At 44.1% G+C, this 14,340-nt stretch overlaps 1 protein-coding gene across 4 annotated transcripts in view; it reads right to left on the minus strand.

The window, feature by feature from the left end:
* Window positions 1–2,060: 2,060 nt before the first annotated feature.
* Window positions 2,061–14,340, minus strand: part of C9H10orf90 (chromosome 9 C10orf90 homolog) — a 244,944-nt gene continuing 232,664 nt past the window's right edge. For all 4 annotated transcript variants that reach the window (XM_025396658.1, XM_025396661.1, XM_025396660.1 and 1 more), the window contains 3 exons: window positions 6,852–6,915; window positions 3,063–3,162; window positions 2,061–2,974 (listed from right to left, as the gene is read on the minus strand). In XM_025396658.1, coding sequence (XP_025252443.1) covers window positions 2,936–2,974; window positions 3,063–3,162; window positions 6,852–6,915 — 203 coding nt within the window. In that variant the 3' untranslated portion in view covers window positions 2,061–2,935. The remainder of the gene's footprint in view (window positions 2,975–3,062; window positions 3,163–6,851; window positions 6,916–14,340) is intronic.

A 14,340-nucleotide genomic window follows, 5' to 3' on the forward strand; every position in this document is an offset into this window, starting at 1 on the left:
AGCATTCTCTCTTTAAATGTTAGCCAACACAAATCTAAAAAGTGTCATAGAACAGTCTAGAAGTGGTTGGGCCCTGAGTTTCAATGACTGATTATAGAAAATTAAAACATTAGCTTGATGAGTTTTTGCATTTTTTGTAGAGACAGGGTTTCACCGTGTTGCCAGGCCGGTCTTGAACTCCTGGGCTCAAGAGATCCTTCCATCTCGGCCTCCCAAAGTGCTGAGATTACAGGCATGAACCATCATACCTAGCCATGTGCAGGATCTTTATCTGGGAAAGACTGTCCTTAACTAATATCATAGATTTGATTTAAATGTTTTCTAAAAAATCACTTAAAGTATAAATAGAAATTCAGTGTAACATCCTGGAAGAGGTCTAATGAGTTCAAGAAAACAGAAATTAACCTGAAGGCAAGCTTGTCACCTGCTGAAATGGTTTCTGAGTGTGAGAAGAACATAAAAGGAAGAAGTTTATGAAGCACCCTATTTATACTGGCAGGTTTTGGCTGTACCAGCACCCATGAGTTCAATGGTCTTGTGTAGCACTCACTACAGAGCTGAGGGATTCCAGGAGGACCAACTCACAGCCCCTGTGCTCTTAGGTTTCCCAAGACAGTCCTAACTTCCACCTCTGCTTAGAATAGGAAACACTCATGGTGTGTTCGCTTTAGGCTAGTCATACTTCTAAGCATTCAACACTCACTGGCTTATTCAATTCCCATAGCAACCTTATGAAGGGAGCACTATAATTATCCGCATTTTGTGGTTAAGGAAACAAAGGCAAGGTTAAATAACTCACTGTGCCAGATATTGATTATATTCTCTCTCACTCCATATTCACCCTTTTTGCCTGCTCTGTTAAAATGGATCCAGGCCCTTTCAGTATTTTCCCTTTGCCAGCTGACACAATGTTAGGCTTTGTCAGTAGAGAGACCTAGAGAGAAACTGCAGAAGAAAAGGGTGCTGCTTCCCAGAGGCAGTGTATTTGCCCAGCCAGCTCCAGCGCCAGGCCCTGCAGGTGGCATGTGGACAGCAGCACTCATGGCCAGCTGCTTCCCCAGTCCCCTCCCTGAGGTGGTATTGTAGCAGTGTCTCCAAGGAGATGGTTCCCTGTGGATCCTAGAGGGCAGATCTCTGGCAAGTTCCAGACAGATTTGTAGATTTTCACCAAGTTCCACTGGCACACCACCACAGAAACTTCTCCACCACCTGCTGAGCCCCTGTGGTTCCCTCTCAGCCCAGGACTAGGAGGAACACTCTTCCTAGGACTCCTTGTATTTGCTGTACCCACTATATTCTTGAGGGCTATCTTTACAACTTACTAGCCAACCTTTTGCTACTCTAATCTGCTATTAAGGTTAATGATTAAACATATTAAACTTTTCCATTCAAAATGACTGTGTGGTTTCAATCTCCTAGTTGGACCCAGACTGACACCCTTGCCAGAGGCCACAGACCAGGGAGCAGCCGCCAAGATTGGAAATCAGGCAGCTTCCGTGCTTGACAGTGTTGTCAGACCCTTGCGTGGGCAGGAGAGCACAAGTCTGATTTGGTGTGTGCTGATGTGAGGTCTCTGATTCATACTGGAGGGCAAAGCAGAGAGGACACATGTCAGGAGAGAACCCCAGGGTGGAGTTTTCAACAGTTTGCAGCAGATGTGTAAAAGAAAGGCATTTCAGAAAGAAGGGACAGTATGTACAGCAGCAGGAGGAAGGAAGGAAGGGTGACAACTTCAGGGAAGGGACAGAGGTATCACCAAGCTCCTGCTTCATCCCCAAACCTTTTGTTTCATTCCCAGGGAGAATCCTAGTAAGATTTAGAGTCTGAAGGATCCTAAATCTTGCTCTCGATGGTTTTACCAGGTTTTCTCTTACCAGTTGTCTAGGAGGCAACATTAGCCACTGGAGCATCTAGAATCACAAGGACTTCCATGGTGGTCAGAGGCAGAAGAGGATGTGGAGCAGGTCAGTAGTGCCTGCTGGGTCTTGGGCAACATTTTATACCTTATGTTATCTATCCTGGCCACCTACTTCATAACAGAATATATAACAGAGAAATACTTGAATTTTTATAATAACTGCATTTATTTCCATTTGTGTTGTAAAAACTAGCTTGTTCTTAGCTTCCCAAACACACATATTTATAAATAATGTGTATTATAAACATTTGGAAGAACAGACAGCAAAGCTGGACCATTAGGCTATTTCTTAACAAAACAACTTTTTTTACGGGGTGGGGCAGGAGGAGTGTTGCAGAAAACACTGAAGTTACACCAGAGCTTCCATAGCAATGGATTCTTTTCCCCCTGGTGAGGAACGGTGCTGGGGGCGGGGTGACTGAGGGCCACTCTGACTGCTTCAGGTCACAAAGAGATGGGCTGATTGTTCCACAGCCTTGGGCATTGCACCCACTGGTTTCCAAGTCAGCCTCTAGCATTGGTGGTATACGTGTTCAGAAAGTTTAAAAATATACTATATGATGACCCACATTTTGGCATTTGCATAACTGGCAGGTGTTGGTATTAAAATTTAAAAGGAGACGGATTTGGATCCCAAAAGTTTGATGTAAAATATTCCCCAGGGATGTAAGCAAACTTGCTTGTATAAGGCCTCTCTGATGGGCAGGAAACAGCAGGGGAGAACAAATCAGAAGCAAAAGGTACAACTCAGAAGCAAAAACGTGAAGGGGACTGTATCTAGTGGGTTACATGGAGGTGGTTTCCCACAACAGATTGTTGACCTATTTCCTCAAGTGTTATTGTTTCTGTTTGGCTTGGGTCAGTAATTCAGGAAGTGACATTTTCCTTTATGGAAAAAAAAAATCAAAGGTAAAATAAGTGTTTTCCCATCATGAAGATATTGCTAAGTTTAATGGCTTATCCAGCATTTGAAGTCCTCCCAGGTCCAGGTAGTGTGGTCAGCAGGGCAGCCTGTGGTTAGACCGCATTCCTTTGAAGGAGCTGGTCCAGTAATTGCTAGAGGAAAAGGGAAACAAAGATGTCAAGTTCAGATTCAGCATCTGTGCGCCACACACATCACACCTGCTGGTGACGAGGCCATTACCTTTTTGAAGACTTCGGCACGGAGTCTGTTACTTTGTAAGATCACCCTTTTCCTTTGTTCTTCTTTTTTCTTTTTAACTTCCGGCAAGTTATTATAGATTCTGAAACAGATTCAGAACACATTTGGAATGGTAGCTTGACAGTGCGCTCCTGCCGTGGGGCTGCATCCTGTCCTGATGGCAGGCTCTTACATTTCAAAGAGAAGATTGCTGCTTATGGACTAGCTCACAACTGTAGGATGCCAGGACGAAGGGCTTCCCTGACCATACCCAGAACCCGCTGCATGGCAGGGGATGGCACCTTGTCCAGTGCTACCTGGGTCAATGAAACAGGCAGAGTCCCACCAGTAGCAAAGCTGGAGGGGCCAGTTGCTTATTTAGAGTCATTGTTTTTGTCCCTCCATTCTCTATGATAATTAACAAATTAATCATAAAATGAAGGATTCTAAACCTACTCCTTTAGTATTCTGATTGTAAACTTGTTTCCAAATACCTTCTTACCACTCAATGTTTGCCTTCCTGTGACTTAGAAAAAGAGCAGCAAATAAATAGAAGTAGCAGGAATTATAATACTGTAATAAAACACATATAAGTGTGTGTGTTTTTACCTCTCAACCTATTGCACTTTGAATTAAGGGCCCAAGGGATCTTCCTCTGGACACTTCTTTCCTACTTTCTAACAGAAACTTCATGGACTGATGCCAATTAATATTTCTTTATAATCCACAGACACAGTGGAGTCCCTGTAGCCTGAGCATTTGGATTGCTGTACATGTGGCGCTCGGCTAAAACATCTTTCTCTCGTGTTTGGAAGCCAGATACGATATAGGGAAGATATTCCACCATTAAAATAATAAGGACAATGTAGAAAAATGATGATGACTGTCTTTGCAGAAGAAATCTTAGGTATTGGACACTAGGCTTGAATTGCTTGACATGAATTATTTCATGTCATATTCACTACAGTTGGAAGAGGCATATAGTGTCCCACTGTTATATAAATGAGAAACCCAAGCTCCAGTAAGATCAGGAGGTTTGTATCAGTCCCTTGGCTGGCTTGTGGTGGGCTGGGATTCGAACCTTGGTCTGTTTGACTCTTTCTACACAACCCTGTCACCCAACCATAATATGGCATGAAGCTACTCGTGAGATCCCGGAAATGCTTGTGCCTAGCACTCTGTAGGCATCAACATGGGTTGAATGAATGAATGAAAAAATGAACACATAATTGCCACATTCGGGAGTGATTCTAGGAAGGACTAGGAGAGAAAACTGTTAAGGAGTCAGTTAGAAAGTAAAGATGTCTCAAAGCTCTGCAGTGGGAATTTCCTCAGATCCATATAGACTGATCTTTCTGATACTGACCATCTCAATCACCTGGCAGAGTGGTTAATATTAGGTGCCAACTTGATTGGATTGAAGGATGCCTGGATGGTTGATAAAGTCTTTTTTCTGGGTGTGTCTGTGAGGGTGTTGCCAGAGGAGACTGGCATTTGGGTTGGTGCACTGGAAACGGAAGACCCACATTCAGTGTGGGTGGGCACCATCTAATCAGCTGCCAGCGTGGCTGGAACAAAGCAGGAGGAAGAAGGCAGGATAACCTTGCTTGCTGGGTCTTCTGGCTTCCTTCTTTTTCCATGCTAGATGCTCCTCCTCTGGCCCCTCCTGCCCTTGGACATCAGACTCCAGATTCTTCAGCCTTTGGACTCTTGGGCTTGCACCAGGGGGCTCTTGGGCCTTCAGCCACAGACTGAAGCCTACACTTCTGGTTTCTCTGGTTTTGAGGCTTGTGGACTTGGACTGAGCCACTACTGGCTTCTCTCTTCCCCAGCGTGCATATTGTGGGACTTTGCCTTGTGATCGTGTGAGTCAATTCTCCCTAATAAACTCCCTTTTATATACATATATCCTATTAGTTCTATCCCGCTGGGGATCCCTGACTAATATATCTGGGAAGTGTAAAATAAAGGCTCCTAGATCCCACCTCTGTTACTTCTGATTCAGTATTTTCTTACAAGAACTTTCCAAATAAATCATGGTCCATCTATGCAATGGACCACTCTGCAGACAGTCAAAACCAACAAGGAAAGTAATCTACCTATTCGTCACAGAAGGGGTTCACAGACATAAAGTGAAAAAACAAGCTACCAAGAGATAGTGTGTAGTATGATACCATTCATGGTTAAAAATCACACGACTGTATATGCACAAGTGAAAGTCTACTTTAAGGCAGAGAGAAAGGCCTGACAGGATGCACAGGAGACATCACTGTGGGTGTCTGAGGAGCTGAGACTGGGACAGGGAAAGTGGGCTGGGAACAGGGAGGGGAACTGCTGGTCATGAGGGGACTTTAGCTTTATCTGCATTGTTTGCATTTTTAAAATAAAAATGTAATTTAACAATATAATTAATAGCAAACAATACAAAGAAAAGAAAGCTCCAGGTGATTCTGTGGGTGAGCCAGAGTCAGAGCCCACCCAAAGTATAATCCACAGAGCAGAGTGTAAACCCAGCTGCTAAGTCCACCAGAGGAGACCAGCTGGGGGAAGCCAGTTACTCGACGTGAAACGTCACCTAGCTCAATTGTTCTCTTTGAGCCTCAGTTTCCTCTTCAGTAAAATGATAGGGCAATACTCTCTGACTACTCATGCTACTTTGAGATCTATTATTTTAATTGCTTAGTTTTCAAGGCTCCGTAATGGTGGCTTAGGGTTTGGGGACTGGGAGGGGAGGATTTGGCTGAAATTTTTCTGTAAATTGAAAAGGGAATGGTTCTGGCATGAGGCATATGTAACTTTGCACTTCTGAAATAGCAAGTCTTAAAGCCCAGTGGCCCTTTAAAAACCCCAATTAGAATGCTGCGAATCCAGTATTTAATGGGACAGTCTCCCTTTTCCTCGTTTTCACTTCCTTATTTACAAAGAGCCTTCCAATAAATGATCAAAGTTACCTAATCACCATGGAAACAATATAATCATGGTAAAAGCAGAAATTGTATGCCTGAAGTGGGGAGAAAAGTATTCTTCCTATTTCAATGGTTTAAGTGCACTATCAATTTGATTTAATTATTATAATTCCTCCCTGTGCTAGGTACTTTATTATAAACTAATGACATTTTACTTGCATGAACTTGGCCAACGCTGCCGAGCTATTATATTTTGGTTAAGAGGCCAGATCTCAGAAAGAATGGCAGCCTTTGTGTGCACCAGATTGGTGAGAATTAGTGGGAGTCTTGAACAGGCACCAGGCAAGCAGAACGAGGAGGATGTGCCGGCAGCGTGGCCGCCAGGTCTGCTGGAGGCAGCACCAGGAAACCTAGCTCGTGGCCCCTCTGAGGCTCTACTGGCTCCCATGTGCCATCTGCCTCCAAGGTTGGATCCTTTCCTTCAGTCCCTGCTACAGTCCAGACCCTTAGGAGAAATAGCTTCTCTCCCCCTAATAAAATTACCTTCAAAGGTGCAGTGACAAATAGCTCCTGCCCAGAGCGACAATACGAATGTGCAGGAGTTTCAGCTCAGAGTCTGGGAATCTCTTAGAGACCAATTACTGGACTGGTTCAGAATCCAAGACCTATCACTTTCCTAAGGTTTTTCCAAGAGCAGCATTAACATTCAAAAGCACACTTCAACTACCATACTTATTTTAGCCGTTTTTTCAGGTCTGCAGCCAAAAAGACCTCAGACCTTAAACATGGGCCTACAAGCAGTGGTCCCACTGGAGGGCACCTGAAGCCTTCAAACCACCCCACTTGCCCCACCAACTTCTTTAAACACTATACAATAGCCAGGTACCTCTTAGATCGCATATGCATCTCCTTCTCTGAAATGCACCGTTCTTTGGGTTTGAACAAGTTATCTGGAAAAAATAGAAAGAGAATTAAGTTCAGAAGGTATAGAATCTTGCACATTTCTAGAGAAACATTATGGTTAGTTCATAATCTGTTAATTGATCCTTATTCTAATCCATATCCTGAGTCTAAGCAGAACTCAGTAGAGACTGATACACCATAAGTGGTTGTATTGACAATGGCCAACAACAGGGTTGGTCTTGACAATAGTTAAATAAGGACATGAAGTACAATGTTAGCATCTAACCTACTTTATGGAGAGCAACACCTTTGAATGCTTCCTTGTTGCAGGAAGTCAGGGACCCCGAACGGAGGGACTGGCTAGAGCCGCAGCAGAGGAATATAAATTGTGAAGATTTCATGGACATGTATCAGTTCCCAAATAATACTTTTATAATTTCTTATGCCTGTCTTATAATCTCTTAATCCTGTTATCTTCGTAAGCTGAGGATGTACGTCACCTCAGGACCACTGTGATAACTGTGTTAACTGTACAAAATGATTGTAAAACATGTGTGTTTGAACAATATGAAATCTGATCACCTTGAAAAAGAACAGAATAACAGCGATTTTTAGGGAACAAGGGAAGCCAACCATAAGGTCTGACGGCCTGCAGGGTCGGGCAAAAACAGCCATATTTTTCTTCTTGCAGAGAGCCTATAAACGGACGTCCAAGTAGGGAAGATATTGCTAAATTCTTTTCCTAGCAAGGCATATTAATATTAACACCCTGGGGAAGGAATGCATTCCTGGGGGGAGGTCTATAAACGGCTGCTCTGGGAATGTCTGTCTTATGCGGTTGAGATAAGGACTGAGATATGCCCTGGTCTCCTGCAGTACCCTCAGGCTTACTAGGGTGGAGAAAAACTCCGCCCTGGTAAATTTGTGGTCAGATTGGTTCTGTGCTCTCGAACCCTGTTTTCTGTTGTTTAAGCTGTTTATCAAGACAATACGTGCACCACTAAACATAGACCCTTATCAGTGGTTCTGTTTTTACCCTTTATCCTGTTCCCTCAGGAGCATGTGATCTTTGTTAGACCCTTATTTGTAGTTCTGCTTTTTGCCCTTTGAAGCATGTGATCTTTGTACCTATTCCCTGTTCTTACACCCCCTCCCCTTTTAAAACCCTTAATGAAAACTTGCTGGTCTGAGACTCTGGCAGGCAACACAGTCCTACCGATATGTGATGTCACCCCCGGAGGCCCAGCTGTAAAATGCCTCTCTTTATAATTTCTCAGCTGGCCAACACTTATGGAAAATAAAAGAACCTACATTGAAATATTGGGGGCGGGTTCCCCCAATATTTCCTTTAGCAACAGAGTCATGGTTTTCTGAGAAAAGTGCCAGAGTGCAAGGTCATTCCACCCATAGAAAAATCCCTACACTAGGTCTGTGAGGCCTCTAAGGACAAGGAAATCCCCCACCTACCCCTAGGGCATTTTGCAAGAAGGAGGTGTCACTCTTGTCTTTAGCCCTGTCTCAGGGTTGCTCAGCCTCTGCAAGATGAAGACCACCTTGTCCTCTTCCTAATGAGGGGAAAGGTAACGAACCACAACATAATGATCATGTATGCTCAGTATCCTTTAAGAAAGTACACAGTAGCTAAAAATCACTATGAGACTGGGATTTTTTCATTCTAAGTACATATTACTAATCATAATGATGTTCATAGATGGCACACTTAAAAGTGGTGTGTGTTTAAAAAAAAAAGTGTATATCCTTTTGCAAAAGTTGAAAAAGGCCTGTTCCAATAACTCAAATTTCCATGAGACACTCAGCCGTGTAGATTAACAAAGGGTCTCGCATATGTAAATGCTCCTGGGGCGCTTGTTGCATGGAGGTGTGTTTGAGCAACTGCCATGCTTCCTAAAACACCTGGGCAGCAACCTGCTCATTCAGCAGAAGCAGACAGGCAACTTGGCCCCTTGCCAAGCATCAGAGTTGGAGTGGGCCTCCTGCGATCCCCAGTGAAGTCCTGGGTCTGTTTCTATTCATCTCCTCCAACCCGGGCCTGTCCCTTTGCTCATCAATCCAGTGGAGCAACCAAATATTTCTCAGGCTTGAGAATAGACAGAATTTTCTAGGAATATCTAAGAAGGTGGGATAGAGCCAAGGAGCCTAAGAAATTTCTTCCTCTCTGGAGAAACACAACACGGCTACTGACTTACAATATGGAAAACAACACAGTGGCTGAGCTTGTCCCATCTGGTTATTCAAACATGAAAAAGAATATGGCACCATCACTTAACTTCAAAGACAAGACTCAAAGGAGAAACAAGAAAAAGAAATCAGAGTATTTCCAACTAAGTGGCTGTATTGACAACTGACCAAAAACAGAGTTGATCTTGACAAATTAAATAAGGGTGTGAAGTACAGTGTTAACACCTAACTTACTTTATGGAGAACAATGACTTTGAATGCTTCTTTTTAGCAACAGAATCATGGTCTTCTAGAGAGAAGTGCCAGGGTGCAAGGTCACCCCACCCATAGAAAAATCCCTACACTAGGTATGAGGCCTCTAAGGACAAGGAAATCTCCCAGCTTTCCCTAGAGCAATTTGCAAGAAGAAGCAGTGAGAAAATAACATCACCATGGAGACTGCAATGGGCCAAGATACCTCCCAGGCCCTTGGGCAAGCAAATATGTGACTCTTGACAGTCACTTATTCTACTTAGGGAAAAGAAACCTTGTACAAAGAATTAGATTCAAGTCCAGCTTAGCAATCCTCATGGGCTACTCAAGAGTAGGGTGAGACCAGGGTAGACAGATGGTGTCCTGAGGAGATTAAAAACATTACAAATACCATTTGTAAGATTTTGATCATCTTGGTTCAACTGTATGTGGTCTACTCTGGAAAGCGAGATTTTTTTTTTTTTTTTCCAGTTTGTTTCTTTAGAACACCTGATACCACAATTAAGCTTTGGTTTGATTCCCAAGAGGAAACAAAAGCAAATGTGAGCTCTCTGACACCTCCAGTGTTGTGTTTCCTCAACTTGGCTCAGCCTGCTGTGCCATGCAGAACTTTTGATTCTGGGCCCAGCAGCCTATGTTAGGTGCAAAATAAGCAGGACTGTGTCCAAAGGGGCTTCCCCTGCTGGTGACCTCAACCCACACTCCCAGAAAGTATTTGCAAGTTGATTGCTGCTGACTTGGAGTTTTCCTAATGGTTCCCAAGCTCATCTGATAAATAGCAGGGTCTTTCCTAGCCTAGAGGAAAGAGACGTGAAGAAGTGGTTTGAAATAGGGCAAGTGCATTGCAAACAGCTCCCAATCTCACTTGAGTGAAAGGAACACAACTCACTGGAGAAGCTTTGGGCACGTTGAGAGAGGAAGTGGCTCGTGGTTGCAGAAACTGTGTTTCGGGAGCCCTGACCAAGCGCTCCTCCATTTCCCAAAACCAATCCAAAATTCATTTCTTAGATATGCCTTTCTCCTTCCTTCTACATTTAACGAGCAGTTATGTTGGTAGGGGATGCTCAGAAACAAAAATAACAGATAAGATCCTCCCTTCATGAGATTTCATTTGTTTCAGGAGAAGCTGGACAAGTCACAAACCAGCTAAAGTATCCGGCAAATGCTCTGGTGAAAATGAAATGCCACCATTTATCAAAGGGGCACTGGAGAGGCAAGAAGTCCCTATGGGGGAGGAGATCTTTAAACCAAGACCTGAATGACCACAAGAGTCAACTGTGGGAGGATCTGGGAGAAGGGCACAGTGAGCTTCTGCAGCAGGAACTGAAAGTGGGTCATTGTGACTGTGTGGGGAGGGAGTGTGCAGAGGCGAGAGCTAAGATTACTTTGGTTCTCCACCCAGGTGATGCCTTACAACTTCCTGGGGATTTGGCAAAGATTCCTGTGTGTTGGCATTGGAATCTCAACCAAATCTCCAGATGACTCCAATATGCCCTAGAATTGAAAACCACCCATGCTGGGCTTTGCAAACCTATTTAAGGAGCTTTGCAAGCCTGTTAAGGAGTTTGCCTCCAGAGTAAGAGAGATGCAGAGCTGCGTGGAGTTTTAAACATGAGATCTGATTTTTATTGCTAAAAGATGACCGCAGAGATGCAAAAATGGCAGCAGTGAGACAGGTCAGGCAATTGCAGCCAGGTGGGGAAAGATGGCAGCGTGCAGGTAGCCATGGGACTGTTCTACCCTATACAGTTAGAAACTGAATTGTAGGGGCCAGGAGAGATGAATCAAGGGTGACTCCCAGGCTTTGGGTTTAAGCAACCCATTCATTTGACCATTGTTAAGTTTTTATCTCCTGGGTGCTAAGCGATAGGGACACAAAGATAAATAAAACTAAGAGCTCCGAGCCCAGGATGAGAATGAGGTAAATAAGGCCTTTAGATGCCAAAAGCAGTCTGCACAGGGTGAGGGGAGACCTCAGAAGGGAGTGGTCAGGTCCACCAGGGAAGAGGGGCATCTGGGAAGACGCCATAATAGGAGACAGCTGAGCTAGGTCATGAAGTAGAGAGGCATGTTCCCCAATAGCCTGTGGTGGGTGCGGGTGGGTAAAATGGTGGCCCAGGGCCACATGGACCTGCTTGCAGCAAGAGATAAGTCATCCTTGATTCATCTCTCCTCGTCCCACAACTCAGTTTCTTCCTGTGCAGGGCAGAAGACTCCCATGGCTACCTGCACACTGCCATCTTCCCTGGCCTGGTGCAATTGCCTTCAGGACATGTACAGCATGACCCACAGGGATTTCACTTCATGGAATGGAAACCCATCCTGCATGAGCTTCGTTTGAAAAAAACAAAAAAAAAAAAACAGAGAAATCTTATCTATGAAATTACTCTTAATGGAAATTCTGCCTGCATAAAATTACAGTGGCAGGTGAGAACCATTTTCAGCCTGCTTATGGGTCTCTTACAGATTTTCCTTGAAGTTTCATGTGTTCTAATTCACTGATATGGAGGGAAGAGACTGCAGTTGTGTTTACCTCGAATTATTCAAATAGAGGAGGGTTCCCCCCGATAAAATTACTAAGGTAAATTGCCCATTTCTATATTTCTGGAAAATACTTTTTTCCCCAAAAAGTCTTGCATCTGCCTCATTATTGGATCCAAACTACAGTGTCTGTTGCTAATTTAATTTGGTAAGGCCAGACTTCCTCAAGCCCTTGCCTGTGTCAAAGTCAGCACACAACCAGGTACCAAGATTTGGGTGCTTCTGAGAACTACTCTGGTAAGGTCAAAGCCCAGACATCCCATTAATCTCTATAAACACATGTGGGTGTTTATTGTAATCCTCATATCACCTGTATGCACACACAGGCACACACACATACACAAGGACAAGTGGCCTCAGTATTCAGACAGTTGACGGTGTCACCAGAAGGCAGCAAAGATCACCCTGCCACCAGCATGATTGGTTGTTTGTGGGGTTGGGCTGTTTTTCCTGCCTGCAGAGCCCTTATCTACAGCTCTGGTTGCAAACTTTATTTTCCCTACTGAAGAGGTAATCTAAATGATAATCAAGTTCACACGATTTATTAGGACAATGCCCTCCAGAAGCCTCTTTTCTGAAGTCAGCCCGAGCACTTTGAAGGATGTTTTAGACATTTGCTTCCCCTATCTTAGAAACACCAAAACCAAGAGATACCTGTTGGAGAGAAATCAGCAGGGAGTCCACAAGCCAGCCTGGAGTATAGACGCCAAGTCTCTACCTCCCTGAATCTCGTATTAAAGATTGGACCTTCACAAAAGAATGGAAATGGGTGTGTTTAAGGGAACCCCTAACAACTGTAAATTCTAAGATCACAAGGCTGTGCATCATGCAATTTCAAAGCCACTGGGTCTCTGCCGCTGGCCGTTAGAGTAATTCCATCATGGTTCTCAGGGTTTAAATACAAGGTTCTCAGGGTTTAAACTTGTACATAATTTCTGTTCGACTCACCCTGGTGGACCCTCTAATTTTCTTGATGTAGGCAATAGGAGAGTGGTCTATCTTGGACCAAATTAGCCCTCCAGAAATTAAACAGCACAGGTGACACCATATGAAGGTGAGTTAATGACTCATAGGTGGTTTGGCTCTGAAGTGCTCTCATGATAAAATCTTATGCTGGATTCTCATTTTCTAAACATTATCCTGTTTCTAAAATCACTTCTAATCTTCTGTGGAATCCTCTGCTGAATGACATGTGCACATGGCAGGCAGCTTGTTTCAGAACCCTGTCAGGTGAGTGGAAGCCACACAGAGGTTGGTATTGGTATGAAAGTGATGCCATGTGCCAATTACTGTCCAGACACGTGAGAGAGCTGCTGATGTAACAATTTGGAAAGACAATAGGTTCTGAGAACTTTCTGGTGAAGGAACATAAAATTAAATAAAAAATAAGCCAGAGAGTCTCCAAAAATTTGATTTCCTTCTGCATACTCAGTTTGAGAAGCAAGGTGTATAGGGCTTCCTGGTAAAGGAAGGGTAGATCATTCTCTTGCACACAGAGACTTACCCTTGAGTTTGAGCTCAGAATGGGGTCCCATCTTGGAGCTTCCATGGAAAGACAGGGTGCTATGGAGCTACTAGATGGATTTGATAAAGGGTCTGCACCCTTGGTGGGGAGGTGGTGAAGAGAATGTCCTCCCATGAACACTGGCAGCCCTAAGCCTCCCCAGATCTTCCAAGGAGAGACCCCTGATGCAATATGGCAGATGAGGCCCAGGACCAGAGCTTTGCTTCCCCAGCTGGAGGATCCCAGACCCCCCAAGTCGACCATGTCTATTAAAAACATTTTGGGAGAGAAATGGAATCTTGATGTACTCCCTGAGCCCATGTTGCTCTACCTCTTGGACCCAAAAGCACTCAGTCCCCTTCTCTTTCTGGCTCCCTAGGGGTCTTCTCCTATATGATTCTAGACGTGGTTTGCAGCTGTCTGCCTGGCCAACTCTCTCCGCAAGTGGCACATGAACTCCTAGAGGACAGGGAAGTCTCTTCTCAGCCCCTAATATCCTTGCTTTTTCCCATTCGCACTCCATTCCTATGGCCAAAAGATATCCAGTGCTTAACATTTTTTTAATGGACTGGTTACTCCACAAGAGATCCAGTAATAGACAAAGGGTTCCCCATAAAAGCTATAGGAACTGCTAAGGAAGGCTGGTACACATCACCTCCTAATTCAGGTTGCCCGTGGTGCCAAAGACCCACAGAACAACAAGCTCTACCTGTGCAAATTCAGTTTGCCCCAATGTTGACAGGATCAGAGACTCTCAAACTAACCAGATTCTTACCCAAGACCAGAAACTTACAACATGAATCCCAGTGGAGGACTCCTGTCAGTTGCCCAAAACATGCATTTCCTCCCAGGGGAGCTCAGCAGTGGCTAACAAAGTGATACAGACTATTTTCTGCAATGAGCACACTGTTGAAGTTGAAAGGAAATCAGCTGAAAGATGGGCAACTACACCCAGTCTCTAGGATTCAGTGATTCA

Source organism: Theropithecus gelada, chromosome 9 (assembly GCF_003255815.1).
Source record: "Theropithecus gelada isolate Dixy chromosome 9, Tgel_1.0, whole genome shotgun sequence".
In the NCBI taxonomy this organism is placed as follows: domain Eukaryota; kingdom Metazoa; phylum Chordata; class Mammalia; order Primates; family Cercopithecidae; genus Theropithecus; species Theropithecus gelada.